This window comes from Rutidosis leptorrhynchoides, chromosome 3 (assembly GCF_046630445.1).
Source record: "Rutidosis leptorrhynchoides isolate AG116_Rl617_1_P2 chromosome 3, CSIRO_AGI_Rlap_v1, whole genome shotgun sequence".
NCBI classification, from domain to species: domain Eukaryota; kingdom Viridiplantae; phylum Streptophyta; class Magnoliopsida; order Asterales; family Asteraceae; genus Rutidosis; species Rutidosis leptorrhynchoides.
Window position 1 is genome coordinate 125,511,900 of NC_092335.1, and position 20,952 is coordinate 125,532,851.

The following is a 20,952-nucleotide window of genomic DNA, read 5'->3' on the forward strand; positions in this document are numbered from 1 at the left end:
AAGGACGAGATTTGGAGTCCATGCTTGTATGATATTGTGTAAAAACTGCATTCAAGAAACTTATTTCGTTGTAACATATTTGTATTGTAAACCATTATGTAATGATCGTTTGTAAACAGAATATTTTAGATTATCATTATTTGATAATCTACGTAAAGCTTTTTAAACCTTTATTGATGAAATAAAGGTTATGTTTTGTTTTAAAATGAATGCAGTCTTTGAAAAAAGTCTCATATAGAGGTCAAAATCTCGCAACGAAATCAATTAATATGGAACATTTTTAATCAGAAGGGACATTTCAGCGGCCGTATTTTAAATCGCCATAACCACCAATGAATCCGTTGCCTTTTTCTGAAAAATACCGTATAAATTTTATATAAAAACACAACATTATGTCATTATGCCGGAAGTTTCTCCGGCGATTGAGCCGGAGACATAAAGACGAAAATTACAAAAAAAGAAATAGGGCTTGGAACGCTTAATGGTCTCCAGTGATTTAGGTTTTGCTGCGTTAATAGCAGCAATTTAGGGTCTCCATCGTATATGTGGCTGATTGGAATTCAAATCGCTGATGCAATTACAGGTTAAAGTGTATAGGGTTTATTATTGTTATTACGATTTTGTGATCATTACAGTTTTGTGTCTTCATTCCACTCATGCTATTATTGATTCAATGCTAATTATAGTTGTGTGTCTTGATTCCATTCCTCTGCGGTTTGTATGCCAGTCGTTAAATTTTGTAACAATACACATTGTTCACAGTATTGATTTAAATATAAATTAATTAACAAACGATATTTTTTGTTTTTAATTTTTTTTATATGAATTAAATTTCTAATTAAAACTAATTTTACTCATAAAAAAATTGATTTGATTTTGATTAAAATTCGAAATTTAATGACTTTTTATTATTTTGCAACTAACACCCTGTTTTTTAGTCATCACCATATCAATTTTTTAAAAAACTCACAGCAGTTATGCACTTATAAAAATTAAAAGTTAAATTCGTTTATATATGAATATAAACGAATTGTATGAATTGTGATTAAATTTTTTTAATTTTTTTTTTCTGTTGATGGTTGGTTAATCTTTTAGTTCTTACTGGATGTAAGTTCTAAGTTGATTCGTGCAGTTTGATTGTAGTCCAATTATAGAGTTTTGAATGTTGTTTCTTATTGTTGGTTAATGTTTTGTCGCTTTTGTGTACAGGACAAACAAGGTTACCGATAATTTACTGATGTTATGTACAGACGCTTAAAAACAAGGTTACCGATAATTTACCGATAGTTTGTGGACATGTAAATGGATTAGGATATTTGGAATGTAGGACCATTAAATTAATAACATCACAGACCCATACCGTAGAGAGTAGTCCCAAACTACAGCCTGTTTTCTGGGGTGGCAATTTCGACCCAGTTGAAAGCAAACTGGTCTGACCCATTTGATAACAGATAGGTTGGGTTTCAATTGACACTCAATTTTCTGTCACTGTTGGTGTTGCTTATAACTGCTTAGACAAGTAAGATACCATTGTATAAGGGCTTATTTTCTCAAAGGAGTTGTAACCTTTTGTTATTTTTATTATGGATTACATTACTCGACAACTATTTTCAATAACTTTCATTATACAACTTGTTTCATTATGTAGCCAAGTTTTTCATATACGTCATCACCTTCTCTGCTAATATACGCTTGGTGCCAGTGGTGTTGAATACTCTAAACAGGTATCAATGAATTTCATTTGTTTTAAGAAAAACATATGTAAATTCGATTGCCTTTTCTTGCAGGCAGAAAAAACAGATAAAAATATATACCGAAAGGGTTCTCAGATTTACCAATTTGTATGGCGAAAACTCAGTACCCGTTTTCAGATAAGCCCGCTGCTAAAGGAGCGCCCACAGGATTTAAAGCCACCAAAAGGCAACTGAATGAAAACGACCCACAATGTAGACATGTATATCCACCCTTATGGCATATACGGGCCCTAATAGCACACAATCACCTAATGGTAGACAACGACCCACACTGTAGACAGTTTGTCCCAAACTGCAGACATGTTAGGGTGGCAATTCTGACCCATTTGACAGCTAACTGGTCGGGTGACAATGCTGACCCCTTCGATAACAGATGGGTTGGGCGGCAATTTAAACCCATTTTCCTGTGTCTGTTGGTGCTGCTTGTATCTGAATAGACATGTGGCTGATCTCAGTTTCGATATGATGGTACAAATATTGATCATCTAAGTCAATTTATTGCCATTCACTTCATACATTTGAAAGGTGGCAACACAAATTTATTGGGTAGTCATATATAGCTTCTAATAAGATGCAACATAATCATATCATTAAAATGTTGAGCTGAAGATGATCAACTATATAAATACCTGAGTGCAGTATATTTGTTGTCACCTTGAAATAAATATGGAATACTCAAAATTGTGCAAATGCCGGTGTTTTCAAGGCGATAATTGAGCTTAATCGAGCAACAAAAGGCCGTATTTAGGACAGCGCAGACCACGCTTTGGGCAGCACAAAGGGCTGTAAATGTGCGCTAAAGAGGTACACAAATATCTCTACTGCGATTGGGTCACATAGCTGCATATCCGTGAATTATCTCGATCAAAACACCGAATATATATAGTTAAACATATCTCTATTTTGATCAATTTATAGGATGTTTTTCACCTAATATCTTTCGTACTTCATCAGATCATGCATAACTGATGATGATCAAAACTGTGATCCACCTCTGTAAATTTTTACAAACCATTATTATTGATGATGATCATGCTCCCGGAGGTTACTAATTATGAAGTTTATCAGTGGAGCGATTGGTGGTGCTGTTCCTTGTGGTAATTTTTCCAGCTTTAATATTTCTTTATCTTGATTTTTCAAGAAATCTACTGAACCTTAATATCTAAACTAATTTTATTAATTTCAATCCGTATGGTGATACTAATCTGCTTATTTTATTTATAATGACTTTCTAACCATTATTACTTTATTTGGGACAACTTTTAGATTCCTTCATTTACAATAGATATATGGAAGTTTGGGCGACTTGGGTAAAAGTGCACAATGGGTTCCGGTCAGGTTTGGCCAATCTACAAGCACCTTTATGCCTTTAATTTTGATTGTGTTTACATACAACTTAAAATTATATGTGATTGAAAAAATAAGTGCAGCTAAAGTATTAGATTAGAAACTCAAGCTCGAACCCCATGACCCGTTTACCCTTAACAAGACTTATCTCATTTTTGTGATTATGATCATATGTATTAGATTAGATATATGGATTAAATGTTTTTCTAATTGTTTTAATATGCTACTATGTTTAGGTAACTGTAGAACAACTTGCACTTTTTTTTATAAAAGTCAAGGCCCCAAAGTGAGGTTGGTAGGGATGGAACACGGTCCCCCTTGGAGGTCGACTCGTGTATGCGGTGACCCTAATTCCATTCTTAATTTTGCCTTTATAGAATTTATTATTGATAAGGTTATGTTAATCTGACATTCTGACCTATAGGACTAACTAAATATCTATGTGAGTTTTTGTTACCGTCGGACATTTTTTTGATCAATATAACATGGGCTTAAGGTGCAAGCAATGTATCGTGTTTTGGTGGGACTATATTGGGTTACATTATGAAATGTTTGATTTTATTCACAATTTTCTTTTGTTTTCTGATGTTATAGATGTGACTAAATTTTATCGAGATTTATGCGATTGTAATCGTATTACATTCCCCGTTCCGTAACATTTTGGTTTGATGAGCGGGTTAAGTTCAATACTAACAACCCCAAAAGAAAACAGTTTGTGCAGTTAGGAAACATAAATTGGGGTTTTAAAATTGACTACCTTAGTAGTTAGTACCAACATTCAGATGGTAACTTTTGAACTATATCATGATGGACAATAGGTGTACATTCTTGAAAAATTAATGTTTGAATGTGTGAATATAAGTAAACGTATTATGTGCAAATGCAGGATTTTTGTGGTTGATATTCCAATTTGGATGTTCAATAACACTAAAGATTTAGGGGTCAGATTCCCATTTAACCAACCATTGAATATTTACTATGACCCTCTTTAGATAGTAAAGATTAGGGTGTTCAAAAACTGATTGTGAGTGGTTCGTTTATCGTTTAATTGTTGGGGCTCCACAAGTCTGACTTTCTTTGATGGGTCCTTGGGTAACAAAATCATGGTTGGTTAGTTTTTTTTATCAGGTATTAAAACTGAGTTTTGAATGTGTATAACTTTGATTCATAGTGCTTTTACTCAAATTATAAGGTCACATCAACTCTTGAAAGGGAGTATAAGTACTTTGTTAGAAGATTGATAGGATATAGAATATGATTGATGTCTTCATTTAAGTAATGTGTGTTGATGTCTTCATTTAAGTAATGTGTGTTTTTGTTGCTGCGTTTAAATAATAATTGTGTAAAAGTAGTATTGCTTGAAAAGTGTGTCATCTTTAAATATGTGTTGCTGTGTGTCTACATGTCTGGCTGTCTGCAAATGGTTTTATTCGACCCTGTATTTGTTGTTTTCAGGTTATTAGAGGGGTATGCACAAGGTTGTAAAAGTCGCGAGTCGGGGACGCATCGGTCGAGACCTAAAAAGGACGCGTCGGCCGAGTCGGGACGCGTCGGGGACGCATCGGTCGTTGACCAATGTTGACTTTATTGATAATTTCTTAAATATATATTTATATATGTATAAAATAGTTGATTCTGTACCATAAATTTCTTAAATAAGAACTTGAAATTAAATACAATCAAACTTCAAACTTAATTAATGTTACCGAGTACATAATCAGTAAGGACACATAGAAAAGAGCGGCCCAAAAAATGAAAACGTACTTTAATTTTAAAACATATCACATCTTGACAAAAATTTGAATGATTTTGACCGTTTTTACCAACTTTGACCGTGTTTGACCGAACTTTTAGCTTTGACCGTCTTTTAAGTCGTTTTCAGAAAAAAGGGGACGGAGAACCCAAAAAAACGACGCATCGGCTGACGCGTCGGCCAAGTCGGCCGACTTTTACAACACTGGGTATGCAGTTGGGTTTTAGTTTTGATTGAGGTAATGGATGTTCCTTTTGTTGATGTTTTTGAATAACTTCCTTGTGTTGTATCTTTTAGTTTTAAATTGGATCAAACTGACTCTTAAAGGCTTAAAAGCTTATTCAAATAAGTTTACAACATATGTAATATGTAACTGAGTGAGATTGAAACAAAGGTTGCATCCTAATATGTACTCATGCTACTATTATATACTACGTATTTGACACTTGATGACAACGACTATAAACAATTGATGCATTTGAGGTATATATTTCAATACAAATATCATCAATAATCAAAGGATACGTAATTGTAAATGTATCATACAAATAATCGGTACAAATAATAACGAATATGAAAACTATTTTTAGAGCTGTCGTGCAACGCACGAGCTCTTAAAATCTAGTAATAATAATAAAATAAAATATATTAGGGTGAAAATAATACTCGGGAATAAGAGTAAACGGCCCGCGTTATTCAAACGCTTAGCTTTTGGGTTTGAGTATATATAGTCGCATTTGGCTTATAGGTATCCATCCATCCGTCCATATAATAAATAGAAGAAAACCCTCGTATCCCACCCATACCATAAACCGCGAAGAGAAAATATGCAGATTTTCGTCAAAACCCTAACTGGAAAAACCATCACTCTCGAAGTCGAGAGTAGCGACACCATCGATAATGTCAAAGCTAAGATCCAGGTGTACTTTCTTATATCCTTCTTGTTTCTATTTAGGTTTTTGTCGATTATTGCTTTTTAGAATTAGAATTAGGGCTTTGTTTTGCATGAATGTTAAAAATCAATTCGGACTAAAGTTATTCAAGGTTCAATTAGGGTTTCTGAAGCTCTGTTTCTTAATTTTATAGACTACTTGATTCACTATATCTTTTGTTACAAAAATTTCTATGCTTATTTATAAACATCTGATATTTTTATACTTATCTAGCGATATAGAGGCATGCTCATATATATATATATATATATATATATATATATATATATATATATATATATATATATATATATATATATATATATATATATAGAGGGGCAGGATCAATGGTAAGTAACAATCGGGGGAAGCGGGGAAAGCAAATTTTTTTTTTTTTTTCCGGCATCAAGATCACACGAAAATATGAACATTTAGAAGAGACACTTCGTGATGAATGTTATTATTTAGGCGGAAAAACAATCGACAAAAATAACATTCAAGATAATATTGTTCGTGAAAAATATGAACGTTTTTTTTTCTTCATGTTTTGTGAAGTAAAATTTAGCCCGATTTAGGGTTTCGGGTTTAGGGTTTAGGGTTTGGTGTTTTGGGTTCCATGGACCCAAAACACCAAACCCTAAACCCTAAACCGTTCGTGTTAAAAACTCAATCTAAATCCTAAATCTAAACCCTAAACCCTAAATTTCTAAACCCTAATATCTAAACCCTAATATATAAACCCTAATATCTAAAACCCAATAGCTAAAACCTCAAAATACGCTCGAAAAACACGATAATTGTTATATATTACTTCTTCGAGCGTTTTCCCGCCAAAATAAAAACATTTATCACAAAGTGTCTCTACTAAATGTTCATATCTTCATCTCATCTATAATGTTCGTGAACAAAGTTTTTTCAAAAAACGAAAAAAAAAAAAAAAGTTTTTGCTTCCCTCCGCTTCCCCCGAATGGTTACTTCCCTCTTGATCCTACCACTATATATATATATATATATATATATATATATATATATATATATATATATATATATATAGGGGCAAGATTAATGGGGAACTAACCAAGGTTGTAAAAGTCGCGAGTCGGGGACGCATCGGTTGAGACCTAAAAAGGACGCGTCGGCCGAGTCGGGGACGCGTCGGGGACGCATCGGTCGTTGACCAACATTGACTTTATTAATAATTTCTTAAATATATATTTATATAGTTTATTTTGTACCATAAATTTCTTAAATAAGAACTTGAATTTAAATACAATCAAACTTTAAGCACAATTAATGTTACCGAGTACATAATCAGTATGGACACAGAGAAAAGAGCGGCTCAAAAAATGAAAACAAACCCTAATTTTAAAACATATCACATCTTGACGAAAATTTGACTAATTTTGACCGTTTTTGACCAACTTTGACCGAACTTTTAGCTTTGACCGTCTTTTGAGTCGTTTCCAGAAAAAAGGGGACGGAGAACCCAAAAAAATGACGCATCGGCCGACGAATCGGCTAAGTCGGCCGACTTTTACAACACTGGAACTAACCAATCGGGGGAAACAAATTTTTTTTTTCTTCTTTTTTTGGAATTTTTTTTTCCAGTCATCTAACATCACACAAAAATATGAACATTTAGAAGAGATACTTCATGATGAATGTTATTATTTAAGCGGGAAAACGATCGACAAAAATAAGATTCAAGATAATATTGTTCGTGAAGAATATGAACGTTTTTTTTCATGTTTTTGTGAAGTAAAATTTAGCCCGATTTAGAGTTTAGGGTTTAGGGTTTGGTGTTGTGGGTTTATGGAAAAACTCAATCTAAATCCTAAATCTAAACCCTAATATCTAAACCCTATAAACCCTAATATCTAAACCCTAATATCTAAATCCCAATAGCTAAAACCTCAACATAGACTCGAAAAACACGATAATTGTTATATATTACTTCTTCGAGCGTTTTCCCGCCAAAATAAAAACATTTATCACAAAGTGTCTCTACTAGATGTTCATATTTTCATCTCATCTATAATGTTTGTGAACAAAGTTTTTTCAAAAAAACGAAAAAAAAGAGTTTTTGCTTCCCCCCAACTTCCTCCCGATTGGTTACTTCCCCCTTGATCCTACCACTATATATATATATATATATATATATATATATATATATATATATATATATATATATATATATATATAGGGGCAGGATCAATGGGGAAGTAACCAATCGGGGGAAGCAAATTTTATTTTTTTTTCGTTTTTTTTGAATTTTTTTTTTCCGGCATCAAGATCACACAAAAATATGAACATTTAGAAGAGATACTTCGTGATGAATGTTATTATTTAGGCGGAAAAACGATCGACAAAAATAACATTCAAGATAATATTGTTCGTGAAGAATATGAACGTTTTTTTTTAATGTTTTGTGAAGTAAAATTTAGCCCGATTTAGGGTTTAGGGTTTAGGGTTTAGGGTTTGGTGTTTTGGGTTTATGGAATAAACCCAAAACACCAAACCCTAAGCCCTAAACCCTAAACTCTAAACCGTTCGTGTTAAAAACTCAATCTAAATCCTAAATCTAAACCCTAAATCTAAACCCTAAATTTCTAAACCCTAATATCTAAACCCTATAAACCCTAATATCTAAACCCTAATATCTAAACCCCAATAGCTAAAACCTCAAAATACGCTCGAAAAACACGATAATTGTTATATATTACTTCTTCGAGCGTTTTCCCGCCAAAATAAAAACATTTATCACAAAGTGTCTCTACTAAATGTTCATATTTTCATCTCATCTATAATGTTCGTGAACAAAGTTTTTTCAAAAAACGAAAAAAAAAAAAAGTTTTTGCTTCCCTCCGCTTCCCCCCGAATGGTTACTTCCCTCTTGATCCTACCTATATACATATATATATATATATATATATATATATATATATATATATATATATATATATATATATATGTATATATCTTGTTTTGATTTTGTACAGGTTGTAATTTATTTTCGTTTGAGTAGTAGTTAGCCGTGCTGACTGAATAATACAAAACATAGATGCTAAATACCTTGAATTGAGGGTTGTAACATATTGAAGGCACACCATAGATTGTAGATCATATACTCCAGCATGAGCAGACTTAAATTACTTAGAAAGTACACCATAAGTATGAATGCGTATGCATTACCAAACATCAAGTGGTTGCGAGTTAAGATTTTTGAGAAGTGAAGTGGAATTTGTAACTTATAATATTAAACTTTCTTATTGTATAAACTAATAACGGGCGGGGTAGCCCAACCTGACCCTGACCAGATTACTAAGACCATCTTTAACAATGATGGGCGTTTTGGCGTGTTGCTGGGTAGGGGTGGGGGTGTTTGATGGGCGTGCTGGTAAATGATAAATAATGAGGTGGTGTGTTGAGTGGCGTGTTGGGTGATGTGTTAAAATCTGATTGGAAGTTGGGTGAAAAAGAGGATAAAAATCAATCAAAAAAGAAAAATAAACCAATCAAAAATCAGCACCCTACATTTTTGTTTCCGTGCTTGAAGCATGCACGCCACCTAGCACATGGCTAGCACGCCACCACTAATAGGCGTGTTGGTGATTTTGGCCTTGAGCACGCGTGTAACACTGATGGTTAGAGAAGGTCTAAATAGATTAACCGGGGTTACCTGTTTACAACCCTGAATCATTAATTTAGAGTCGGGTTTGTTACTGCATCCATAGCTTATATAACTCTATATGTGCAGCAAAATTAGTTCTTGTTAGTATTGTTGATGACTATTTTTTGAATTATGTGGATTAATTGCAATTATAGTGCAAGGTTATACGATTATTTGAGATTTGATACTTGTGTTATGAAGGACAAAGAAGGTATTCCACCAGACCAACAGAGATTGATTTTTGCTGGGAAGCAATTAGAGGATGGAAGAACGCTTGCTGATTACAACATACAGAAAGAGTCAACACTTCATCTTGTTTTAAGATTGAGAGGAGGAACTATGATCAAGGTCAAGACTCTTACAGGGAAAGAGATTGAAATCGACATCGAACCAACTGATACTATTGATAGGATCAAGGAAAGAGTTGAAGAGAAAGAAGGAATCCCTCCTGTGCAGCAAAGGTTCGGTTTTCTTCTATTATCTACTTTTATCTGGCCTTTTGAAAAACTGATACACTTTGATTTATGGTTGAAGTGGTAACTAAATAGTGCAAGTGTAATGTGCAGGTTGATTTATGCCGGGAAACAGCTTGCAGATGACAAAACAGCCAAGGACTACAACATTGAAGGAGGGTCTGTACTTCATCTTGTTCTTGCTCTGAGAGGTGGTTGTTAATCTCTAAAAGATGCTGCCCTGCTTGCTTGCTTGCTTGCTACTGTTTCTATGCTATGTTTACTAAAGTTTACATAATTGAATTCACTCCATGATTAGACATGTCTTGTTTGTCTGATTGTCTCCATGACAACGTTATTCATGTTTCTATTTGTACTTCTTTACTGCCTGCTTATCCTTTCGAGCATTTGCATTGCATTGAAATAACTTTTTGCGTTTATCTGCTATATATTTCTTGGTTTCGGACAAGCATTCCGAGGTTAGGTTTTGAATTTTTTTTTTGTTTTGTTTAAAGTTACTGGTAAAAGCTCACAAACGGTGTCTATGCTATTTGGGTTGTTTAAGTTAACCTCTAGTGAGAGCCATAAGCGTTAGATGGAAGCCTGATACGGAAACGAAAGTTACCAGTCTAGTTTGACAAATTCTAAACTAGGGCATATCATATCATCCATGACTTGATCAGTTCGCCTCCGCTCTATTGAAAGGTCTCCGCTCTATTGAAAGACGGAGGTGTTATTTGGATATTAGTTATGAGCAATTTTTGTGTCATACCAATGTAATAATATATCTGTAATCTCCCCTTCTATCTGAACCGTCTTTAAACTAACTTGTGCCTTAAATTTGATTGCAGCATATAACACACCTGTAGGTCTTACGCATAACTTAAACATTTGATCTACCTTTGATCTTTCTTGTTTCATATTGTTAAATATATGTAATGTAATGTAATGTTGCGATCCACCGATTACTAGAAGTCGAAAACGATCAACATTACAGACTCTAATGTTTTAGCATTACTTTTATTTTCTTGAATAATGAGCCTAGGGAGAGGTTAGATACAAAACTGAAACAGAACAACTGTACAGTTATAAAAGCCAACTAAAGACCCCGTGATCAAACATAACTTGAAGGGATGCTGTGTATTTAGGAAGCCTTAGGAAAGTTACTAGCAGGGGGCGGCAAGATACTCGAGCTTGACTTGGTAAAAATTTGTTTCGAGTCGAGCTTACACATATGTTGAAATTCATTTGTGAAACTAGCTCGACCTCTTTATATTGAGTTCATACATGTTCGCAAGCCCAATCATTTATATACATTAATAGTCCCTTACAACAATACAAAACACAAAATATATATAGTTACATTACAGAAATGCTTATACAAGTATAATGACAAATCTTATGTCTTATACGTACTAATATTAATATTACATGTAATATGCGATATGTAATACTCCGTATTGTAATGTAACATGTAAATATATTTGAATGCAAATAATAAAACAAATAGCATTCTAGAAAGAGCCTGAGCTTGTAAAAGAGCAAACTCACTTTGAGTTTTATATCTCAAGCTCAAAAGAAGTCGAGTTCTAGCTTAAGTTTCAACTCGGTTCATTTACACCCTCATTAATAGCGAATATGGTCCAATTTGAAGAAGGTTAAACCCCACCCCTATAAAAGCGACAAAAATACAGTCTTAACCTTATAAAGCAGATCCGAATGAGGAGATATATAAGAGGATATAACCGAGTTGCAATTTCCTGATATTCAAGACAACAATTAGATTTGAGATTTCTAATATCCGAGACGATATGTTCCACCACTAGCACCACGATAAGTAAGAATGGCGGATTTCACTGAGAAAACATCGAAAAGACATGTAAACAGAGGATTCATATTTGATTGTCGATTTCAGTTTCCTTTACCAAAATCATGTTCTTTGATGAGGATTCAAGTAGAAAACATAAAAACTTGTATAAAAAAGTTCTGCATAAATTTTCTCTGCGACCATCGTCATCTTCGCAACTCTTTGGAGCATTTGGAGATTGTGCAACAACACTATTTTTAAGGATAAAAACTTTAAAAATTGTCATGTGATCGATGGTATTGTGGTGTCGAGTTTTAATTGAATTTATGCTAGATTTCAGAAGAGGAGATGCAGTTGAAACCAACGGATATAATCTTCTTTACTTTCCTTGTAATTACTTGTAATAATATTTGTATTCTCTTGTAATTTTGTTACTTTTTTAGTAAAATTTCAATCGTCCGAAAAAGAAAAATACGCTATTAGACTCGCGCAAATTGAAGTTTGTATTTACCTACATTCATATAATAATACTATTACTATTATTATTACTCATTCCGTTCTAATTTAATAGTCTTGATTTTCTTTTTGAGATTTTCAGATTAAATAGATAAAAATAATGAGCAAAATTTTAATATCTATTTATTATGCATTTAAAAAAAACAAAAAAATTAAAAATTAAAAAGTAAAGATTAAACTATATAGTAAATAAAAAGTATATGTATGTGAATTATTAAACTGGAAGAAATTATTAAAAAGTTAAATCTCAATAACTAGAATCTTAACATGTGGATTAGAAAATTAATTAGGTCGATTTAGAACTCAAAATTTTCATCAAACCCTAGAACTAGAAAACAATAAACCTATTTTGCCGTCTACAAAAAATTCCCTTTTAGGGAAATCTGAGCTCCATACCCACCATCAATGGCGGAGGGCCATATTCAGCTGCAGCCAGGAAGAAGACCAACGAGGAGATCAACACCTCCTCACACCATTCTCCCCCTCCGCCGTATCTCCTCCTCCTCCTCCTCCTCTCACCTCTCCAACTCCATTTCCTGCTGGTATCCATCACTATCACTATTATCTTCTATATATCTATATACATGTATCTATATTTGTTTATATTCATGTAATTAATTTGTGTTTTTTATCAGGTACTGTGACTTCAAAACTTCAGTCTTCAACCAACCGCTCTTTCATTTCGGACAAAATTATTCCAGGTCTTCTTTTATAACATAGACTATGTATAACATAGACCAGTAAATGTATGAATTGTGTTGTATTGATTTTTTTTACTATGTGATAATAACTACTTATAGCCAAGGTTGAAAAAGACGCTAGACGGGTCGAGACGTTACGGACCTTAAAACATCGCAAAGGAAAAAACGGGGTCAAGATGTTAGATGGATGTTGACCAACGTTGACTATTTATATATATATATTTCAAACATTAATATTTTAAAGTAAACATAAATATTTGCCTTTAATATGAAATATTTAATATTTATGTTTGAAATTTTTTTAAAAAGGTCAACGTGGTCAACATTCGTCCCGACCCGGCTCGGCCTTTTTTTACCTTCTCGGCCGTTGTTGACCGTTTTTTAAGCGTTGACCGGTTTTTTACCCGTTTCTAGGTCCGTTGCAACGGTAGCATGGTAAAATAGTTGCGACGCCCGTCTCGGCAACACTGCTTATAGCCCAACTTGTTTGCTTACTTTTCTGGAAACTGAAGTAATGCGAAACGAATTGCTAACGTGTTCCACTAAACTGGTTGTAGGTGGCTGAGAATATGGTTTTCTATTGGGATGGGTTTCAGCCTCACCACTTTAATTAGCGTTACCATCGTAAGAAACGCGTGTATTCGTTACTATATAATCATTCTTTACATTGGTTAATATTATACTGATGATTCTTCTCTGTTCTGCTGTAACATCAGGTTATCATGTTGGAGTTAGCTAGAGTTTTGAATCTGTACAATGGGATCCCATGGCTTAACAATATTCTAAATGGATCTATCTTTGGATTCTATTCCCCGGTAAGATATAATTAGATAGTTATAATCGTTGTTAATGCTCGTCTGCTACTGTTTGTATTGACTTTTTTTAATTGACCTTTTTTGGTTGGTGCTATATCTGTTAGTGATACTTACTTGTGCATGTGATACAGGTTCTCAAATATAGCATATCAGTTACTGATATTGGATATATATGTATATCTACTATCATATCTGTAGCCATACATGAACTAGGACATGCCCTTGCTGCCACAAGGTTATTACTGCTATCTCATTCTTCTTCTTTAGTCTACTTTTTTGTTGACTTGAACTGCATGATAGCTTTAATATATCTTTCAGCTGTTTATAGCTATTTGATTTGGCTTTGTTACTTACTTAAATGCACAAATTTTCCTGTTAGTTGTACGTTAGTTTGATCTTTTCTCTTTTACAAGCAAGTTTACAAATTGTTTAGAAAATGGATCTTATGACTGATCATGTAGGCATCTATTTTACGGGTAACAGTGAGGGCATTCAAATTGAGTACACTGCCGTGTTTTTGGCAGTTCTATTTCCAGGTGCTCTGGTGGCTTTTAATCACGAGTTACTGGAAATGAAACCTCGAGTAGCTACACTTAGAATATACTGTGCTGGTATATGGCATAATGCAGCAGTAAGTAAACATACAAAACTACTTGCATTAATTTTGTCTGCTGGTAATGCAATATAGTCAAAAGTATTTACTCAGTGTACTCTACTCTTGCAGCTGTGTGTAGTTTGTGCGTTGACGTTGTTCATGCTACCGTTCATCTTATATCCACTTTATTCTCATGGTGAAGGTCTCATGGTAATATTTCTGAATTCTGACTATATATAAGGGGATAAGCAAACATTTTTCTTTCTTTCTAAATTTAACCCAATTTAGGGTTTAGAGAAAATATATACTTTATTTTTGAAAAAAGTTATAATTTAAAAAAATATATATATTTTGATTTTTTTACCCATGAATTTATTCATAAATCAAATATAATGTTTATCTAAATTAAACCCCGTTTAGGGTTTAGGGTTTGGATCCCTAAACCCTAAATCCTAAATTTTAAATGTTAACCGTTAAATCCTAAACCCCAAATCTTAAACCCTAAAATTTAAACCCTAAACATTGTTATTAGTCCGTTTCAATTAGTCGTTAGTCCTTTTCCGTTAGTCGTTAGTTCTTTTATGTTAGTATTCATCAAATGTATAAAAACCTTTATGGGTTGAAAAAGAATTCGAAAAAATAAAAAAAATAAAATTATTATTTTTCCAAAAATCCTCATTTTTTTCTTATTAACATTTGTAGTTTAATCAAAGCAGGTTTTGGATGTTTCTGCCGAATCACCTTTGTATAATTACTTATATCCCGGTGACTTAATTACAAAATTAGATGGCAAGCACATTAGCACTTCCAATGAGTGGATGGAGACTCTGCATTTGTTAGACAAACAAATATTTCAAATGACAAATTATTACATCAGCAATAAAGGGTACTGTGTCCCGAATTTAATGATTGCTGAAAGCAGGAACGCTGAAATTGTGGACGACCAATTTAAATGTCCAAACGAGCTTACTTTATTTACTACTATTTCCTGTATGGACTTAAGTAGAACAAACGATAGTAGCAATGGATCTAATCAGCTAACAAGAGAAAATGTCTACTGTTTCCCAGCAAAAGGTGTATTGGGGGAGAAAAAATGTGGTGATGGATGGGATAATACTGTTAATAATTATACCAACTGTTTATGCACTGATGAGGTAAAGTTCATATTTTTTTGTGGGTCCCGAATGTAAGAGAATTGAAACTGATATCTGAAAAAAATGTCATTTTTTTTATTTACTCAGGATGAGTCGTGCATGACTCCAATCCATACGCCAGATGTATCATGGGTTGAAATTTCGTTTTCAAGACGTTGCTCGAGTTATAATAGTTCTGGCTCTGAGGAAAATAGGTGTGGTGGGACTTTTGTTTTTATGGGTGACATGATGTTGATGGCGCATTCGATTAGGTTAACAGAATATAAACCTCGGTTGTTGTTTGGTCTTGGGTATGTTCCAGTTGTAGTGGAGAAGTTATTGATTAACACTTTTCATGTCTCGTTGATGTTGGCTCTTCTCAATAGTTTGCCGGTATGTGTTTTTTCATACAATATATTATATTGCTTTACGGTTTTAGATTTATTATTAATTAATATTTATTATTTTTTATTTTTCTGGTGCAGGTGTATTATCTTGATGGGGAATCCATCTTAGAGGTGGCTCTATGCTGTTTTGGTTCAATGACACCAAGGATTAGAGAAGCAGTTCTTCGATCATCTTTACTAGTAGGAACCATTGTCTGCGTTCTGTTGAATCTGAGGATCTTATTGCTTGTTACTACGTAAGATCATAGTTCAATATGATTACGATGATGTGATAATTATAAACATATACAATGATGAGATAGTCAGATAGATAAACATAATAGAATTCTAAAGACTAGTGTGCAAGTTCATTACTATTTTATTTGTTTAAGAATTGCAGCTGTAGAAGCAACTCAGAAGATCATATTAACTACACCACATTAGACCTTGAGATTTAGTAGACAAAAGTTATGCAAAATTGCCATGATTTTCTTTTATCGTATATTTGACTAGCGATTTATTTTTTTCATAGATTTTTCCAACGACAACCATTAGGAGTCGAGGGTTGTCGTTAACGCGCATAAATATATTATGCACTCCAATAAATATCATCTTAAAATTAATATATAAGCGACATGTACAAAGGATTTATGCACCTTAACGATAGGCTCCCTTATTAAAAGTTATTATTTTTAATTGTTTGCTTTACTTCTGCCACACAATTTTATCAAATTATCAATGATGGTTGTGATGATTTTACCTACACTATATCATCAAAATTTACTCTTTGGACAAAGTGACTGCACGTATGATCTTGTCTAAGTATCTTTGTTACAGAAAAACTTTCACATGGTGATTTTTTTAAGCCATAAGTTGATTTTTACACATGTAATGTGATACATTTCAACTCAATATCAGCAACAAAACAACTACGACAGCAATAATTATAAGAACTAATCAAGTTATAAAACAAATAATCACGAGTTCTTGACAATCTGAACTGTACATATGCTGCAAGAAAATAACTCATGTGATAACTTCAACAAATATGACTTTTAAGAGGTGAATTCTCTATACTAACAACATTGTGTTCATGACATGCAAAAAACTTTCAATAAACAGCTCCAATCAATGATCAATTGTTCTCAATCATGATGAAAGCCGCACTAAAGAATGAACCATTCCACAATTATCAACTTTTTCTTATATAAGCAATCTACAAATCGTCTAATGCAAATAATTAAGAGGGTTTGTAAAATACCCCTGATCATACAAACTGAGTCCCATGAAAAGTGGTGGATGGCTATGATTAAAAATAAATCAAAAAAATGGAACGAGTTGAACCTATCCTCCAGTATTTCATTCTATGCTATTTCGTATGTAAATTGCAAAAGGCTCGTTTTTAGGATATAACCGTATTATTCTAGCTTCAAAAATTGATGTCCCCTCATTCGTGTCTCTCCAAAAACTTCTCTATCACTGCAGAAAAAGTAGCAAACCCGATACATCCCATACAAGCTGCCTTCGGACCAGCTAAAAACAAAAAAAGAAAATATAAGTTGTCTTGGGTTTAAAAACAGAGAAACATATTACTGCATTTTCATTAAGGTTGTAAAATTCGAGAGTCGGGGCCGAGTCGATCGATCCGGGGACAATACGGGAACAAGTCAGGCATTGACCAACGTTGATTTATAGATATAAAAAACATTAAACACATATATATTACACATAAATATATCAAACATAAAACATAAGTATTTCGAACATAGATTATGAGGCACAAATCTACGGAGTAATTTTAAAAAAAATAAAAGTTTGACCAACTTTGACTTTGACCGACTCAGCCCGACTTTATAGCGTTGACCGACTTTTAAGGAATTTTTGGGCGAAAAGGGACGGTTTAGTCCCCAAACCGAAGAGTCGTCCAACTCAACCGACTTTAACAACAGTGACTTTCATGGACCGAAAATGTTCATTCTGCTCTTAATTAGGAAAATGGTTACAGAATAGTCATATATCAATGCCTCCGGTACAAAGTTGACTTTTATTTTCAATAATATCCAGCAGTTACGCATGCAAATTAGAAATCCACAAAAGTTTTTATTTTAAAAACTGTATCGACAGTGTAAAATAAATACAATCCAAAATTTTAAAATCCAAAAATGATTCGTTGACTATAACTACTTCCATTCAAGATCTGGCATCACAGTCGAAGCTTAAATTAAAACATCATATATTCAGTTCATCACATTATCTCTAACATTCAATATACTGATTTCATCTAGAACTAAACGCTTCTAGAGGTTGTTGTTGGCGACTTGACTCACTATTAGAGCCTAAATTAAATTCCAAACAGGATTTAAAACCCATGGAAATTTGATTCTACCATTTTCATGGCGTCTATTATTATTTTTATTTTAGTATTTTTATTTTTTTAAAACTTTTTCCTACTTAAAGGCCAGAGGTCCTCTCGGAAGCAATCTCTTTATCCGTCGAATAAAGAGAGAGAAGACTTTATCTACTCTTGAGAGTGTTTCACTCTGGGTGGAGAAATGACTTGACTTTATTCTCGGATAGGGGAAGGATTGTCTACATATCACCTCCCCCATACACCACCACTCATGTGGTAATGGGTTTTGTTGTTGTTGTTGTTGTTGTAGGTTGTTGCTGGCTTCTTTGAGCAACAGTATGCCAGTACCTCTATAATATAATAACAAATACATGCAGCAATAAGCTTCAAACCAAACAGAGCTTAATTAAAAACTGTTACCTCTTGCGGACATTGTACCCCCAGTCACACACCCTGCTACAATTGTGTTTGTCATGTCATGTTTCGCTCGAGCCTTTAAGAGAACAGCCAAATATTAGTGAAAAACAAGTATCGGACTTCTGAAGGGAATTAATGGGATAGATAAAAAAAATTAGGATAATAATAACGCGTATAAAACGACAAAGCCAAGAAGATGGTACTGGCTGAATATGTATAATAAGCATTGAGATATCAACCAAACTTTAATTTACATATCCTCTTTTTCAAAGACTTACACAAATCAACAATGCGAAATTTTGATTACAGACTATATGCGGGAAGCGAAGATATGTTATCAAAAGTCTAACAAGGGTTTTTAAGAATACAATAGGCTTATAAGCTGCACAACAAAATAATAAAAAATAAACAGGCTTGCAGTGCATAGTAGAAGACAAAAATAAAGAATTTGAAACTTGCCTTTTCAACTACACATTCAGCAGCGGAGAAAACGAAACCCATTACAGCAAATGCCTTACATGAATTCCAGCTCCTTGATCCCATTTGCTTTGCAGTATGAATAAACTGCTGCCTACCGCTCATCTTATCATCTGTTATCGGATTATCTAACGCACCAAGAAACAACCCCATTGCTATCCCAAGCCCACCTCCTACATCAATTAAATGGCACTAGTAAAATTAAAAAAGACAACAACAACAACAACAGCAAACGGATAAAGATTTCCCTGTTCGGACTACCCGGGAGGGGAGAAATTTTCCTCAATTGTATGCGACCAAACCGAGTTAGGATGCTTTTGATAACACATAATGATTAAAATCTAAATGAATCAAATGTTACGAATGAGTTTGGGTTTGAATGACAATAACCAGTTTGATAATCATTCTTAATAAACACTACGAACGATGTAGAATTTACGTACTAACCTTTTAATTAAATTAATAAAAAAAGATAATTCTTTGATAAGTATTCTGGATATAATTTACTGATGAATGAATATTCAAGGATGTGCTTAATGGTTAAGAGAGCAATCCAGTGCAGGTTGCATCACACATTTTATAGTGGTTTAGCATCACTTAAATGTTCCAATTCATTCTATTATAAGGCAATAAAACATAATCAAACCTTATTCCGTGACCGTTTATGACCCTTTTCCATCATCCCTATATATACTACTAGTGAGGATTAACCTCATACCTCTAATGAAAAAAATATCAGGATCCCAATTATTTGAATGGTTAACAACATCAATATATAATCTACCCAATCCCTTCATACTAGTAAAACAAAAATAAATAATAAAAACAACATTTTAATCGTGTTATGCTAAACCTAATTGTTGTTCTTAAAATACATAGCTAAAACTAAATACTAGAGTATAAATTAGGGTGAACATAAAGTAGAAAATAAGAATAAAAGTACCCATGATTCCACTAGCAACACTACGAACAGCGCAATTATTCCAAATATCTTGACCTCTAACTTCTTCAATTGTAGGCATCTGTATTGGCTTTATTATTTTTTCTGCTTCATTAGCGTTTGCAGGATTAGAATCAGGGTTAGCGGTAGTGGTAGGGGTAGCATTATTCGATGAATCTTGTTGTTCGCTCATGGTTGTAGTTACACGGAGGAATAGTGTGTGTGTGTGTGTGTGTTGGCGGTTATCTCCGGTTGCGCGGCCGAGAAGAAGATCTTGCACCTGATTTCAGGGTTTTTTTTTTTTTTCCCCTTTCCCTTTCTTGTAAGAAAATTACAATGAGGGTCGCGTAGTTTATACAAAATTACTAGTATGGTCCCTGTTACTTGTAGAAGGGGTCATAAACGTTGATTTTTTTTCTTTAACATTTTCATCGTCCTTAAATTTTTTCTTAATTAATGACAACATTTTAAGAGATTCAGACATTCTTCTTTTGTTACTACACACAAGATAACGACGAATAACCACTCTAGTAAATAGAATCATGTATAACTCTTTTATGCATCTATATTTCTCTTGATGACAATCTTAAAGCTGTCATTAGAAAACTTATAATTTTTTCATTAAGAAATTCGGACATACTTTTATTACTTGTAGTCTTGTACACAGTGTTGCAAAAATTGGAAAACTCGGCCGATTTCTCGGGGAGAAATCGGCTTGACCTCCCTGCCGAGAACTCGTTTTGGAATCGGCCAAAAATCGGTCAACGACCAAAAATTGGTCAAATCTCGGAAAAATCGGTCAAATCTAGAAAAAATCAGTTAAATCTCTGAAAAATCGGTCAAATCTCGGTAAAATCGGTCAAATCTCGGTAAAATCGGTCAAATCTCGAAAAAAACTCGGTAAAAG

The 20,952-nt window shown here is 33.5% G+C and overlaps 3 protein-coding genes and 1 long non-coding RNA gene across 4 annotated transcripts; 3 read left to right on the forward strand and 1 right to left on the reverse strand.

The window, feature by feature from the left end:
* Positions 1 to 850: 850 nt before the first annotated feature.
* LOC139896770 (uncharacterized) lies at positions 851 to 4,736 on the forward strand. Its single transcript, XR_011776341.1, has 4 exons — positions 851 to 1,724; positions 1,788 to 2,558; positions 2,709 to 2,851; positions 4,557 to 4,736. It is a non-coding gene; the product is annotated as an uncharacterized lncRNA (long non-coding RNA).
* A 928-nt stretch (positions 4,737 to 5,664) lies between these two features.
* LOC139896771 (ubiquitin-NEDD8-like protein RUB2) lies at positions 5,665 to 10,160 on the forward strand. Its single transcript, XM_071879407.1, has 3 exons — positions 5,665 to 5,774; positions 9,658 to 9,917; positions 10,023 to 10,160. Exons 1-3 carry the CDS (start codon positions 5,682 to 5,684, stop codon positions 10,129 to 10,131), a joined length of 462 nt encoding a protein of 153 aa, XP_071735508.1. The 5' UTR covers positions 5,665 to 5,681; the 3' UTR covers positions 10,132 to 10,160.
* Positions 10,161 to 12,565: 2,405 nt separating this feature from the next.
* LOC139896772 (membrane-bound transcription factor site-2 protease homolog) lies at positions 12,566 to 16,320 on the forward strand. Its single transcript, XM_071879408.1, has 10 exons — positions 12,566 to 12,773; positions 12,867 to 12,932; positions 13,490 to 13,556; positions 13,649 to 13,747; positions 13,879 to 13,982; positions 14,231 to 14,378; positions 14,472 to 14,552; positions 15,059 to 15,496; positions 15,584 to 15,868; positions 15,961 to 16,320. Exons 1-10 carry the CDS (start codon positions 12,637 to 12,639, stop codon positions 16,120 to 16,122), a joined length of 1,587 nt encoding a protein of 528 aa, XP_071735509.1. The 5' UTR covers positions 12,566 to 12,636; the 3' UTR covers positions 16,123 to 16,320.
* Positions 16,321 to 16,987: 667 nt separating this feature from the next.
* LOC139896773 (mitochondrial import inner membrane translocase subunit TIM22-4-like) lies at positions 16,988 to 20,315 on the reverse strand. The gene is made up of 4 exons (XM_071879409.1): positions 20,049 to 20,315; positions 19,088 to 19,278; positions 18,632 to 18,704; positions 16,988 to 17,394 (listed from the first exon to the last, which is right to left on the reverse strand). The coding sequence occupies exons 1-4, from the start codon at positions 20,236 to 20,238 to the stop codon at positions 17,309 to 17,311; spliced, it is 540 nt and encodes a 179-aa protein (XP_071735510.1). The 5' UTR covers positions 20,239 to 20,315; the 3' UTR covers positions 16,988 to 17,308.
* Positions 20,316 to 20,952: the final 637 nt, after the last annotated feature.

Bases quoted from the DNA above. Each gene is read 5' to 3' on its own strand.
- LOC139896771 (XM_071879407.1), top strand. From the start codon at position 5,682: ATGCAGATTTTCGTCAAAACCCTAACTGGAAAAACCATCACTCTCGAA. The intron at 5,775-9,657 runs GTGTACTTTCTT...TGTGTTATGAAG, and splicing joins ATGTCAAAGCTAAGATCCAG to GACAAAGAAGGTATTCCACC. The intron at 9,918-10,022 runs GTTCGGTTTTCT...TGTAATGTGCAG, and splicing joins ATCCCTCCTGTGCAGCAAAG to GTTGATTTATGCCGGGAAAC.
- LOC139896773 (XM_071879409.1), bottom strand. From the start codon at position 20,238: ATGAGCGAACAACAAGATTCATCGAATAATGCTACCCCTACCACTACC. The intron at 19,279-20,048 runs GTACTTTTATTC...TAATTGATGTAG, and splicing joins TGTTGCTAGTGGAATCATGG to GAGGTGGGCTTGGGATAGCA. The intron at 18,705-19,087 runs GCAAGTTTCAAA...GTTCTCTTAAAG, and splicing joins CTGAATGTGTAGTTGAAAAG to GCTCGAGCGAAACATGACAT.
- LOC139896772 (XM_071879408.1), top strand. From the start codon at position 12,637: ATGGCGGAGGGCCATATTCAGCTGCAGCCAGGAAGAAGACCAACGAGG. The intron at 13,748-13,878 runs GTAAGATATAAT...CATGTGATACAG, and splicing joins TCTTTGGATTCTATTCCCCG to GTTCTCAAATATAGCATATC. The intron at 14,379-14,471 runs GTAAGTAAACAT...CTACTCTTGCAG, and splicing joins GTATATGGCATAATGCAGCA to CTGTGTGTAGTTTGTGCGTT.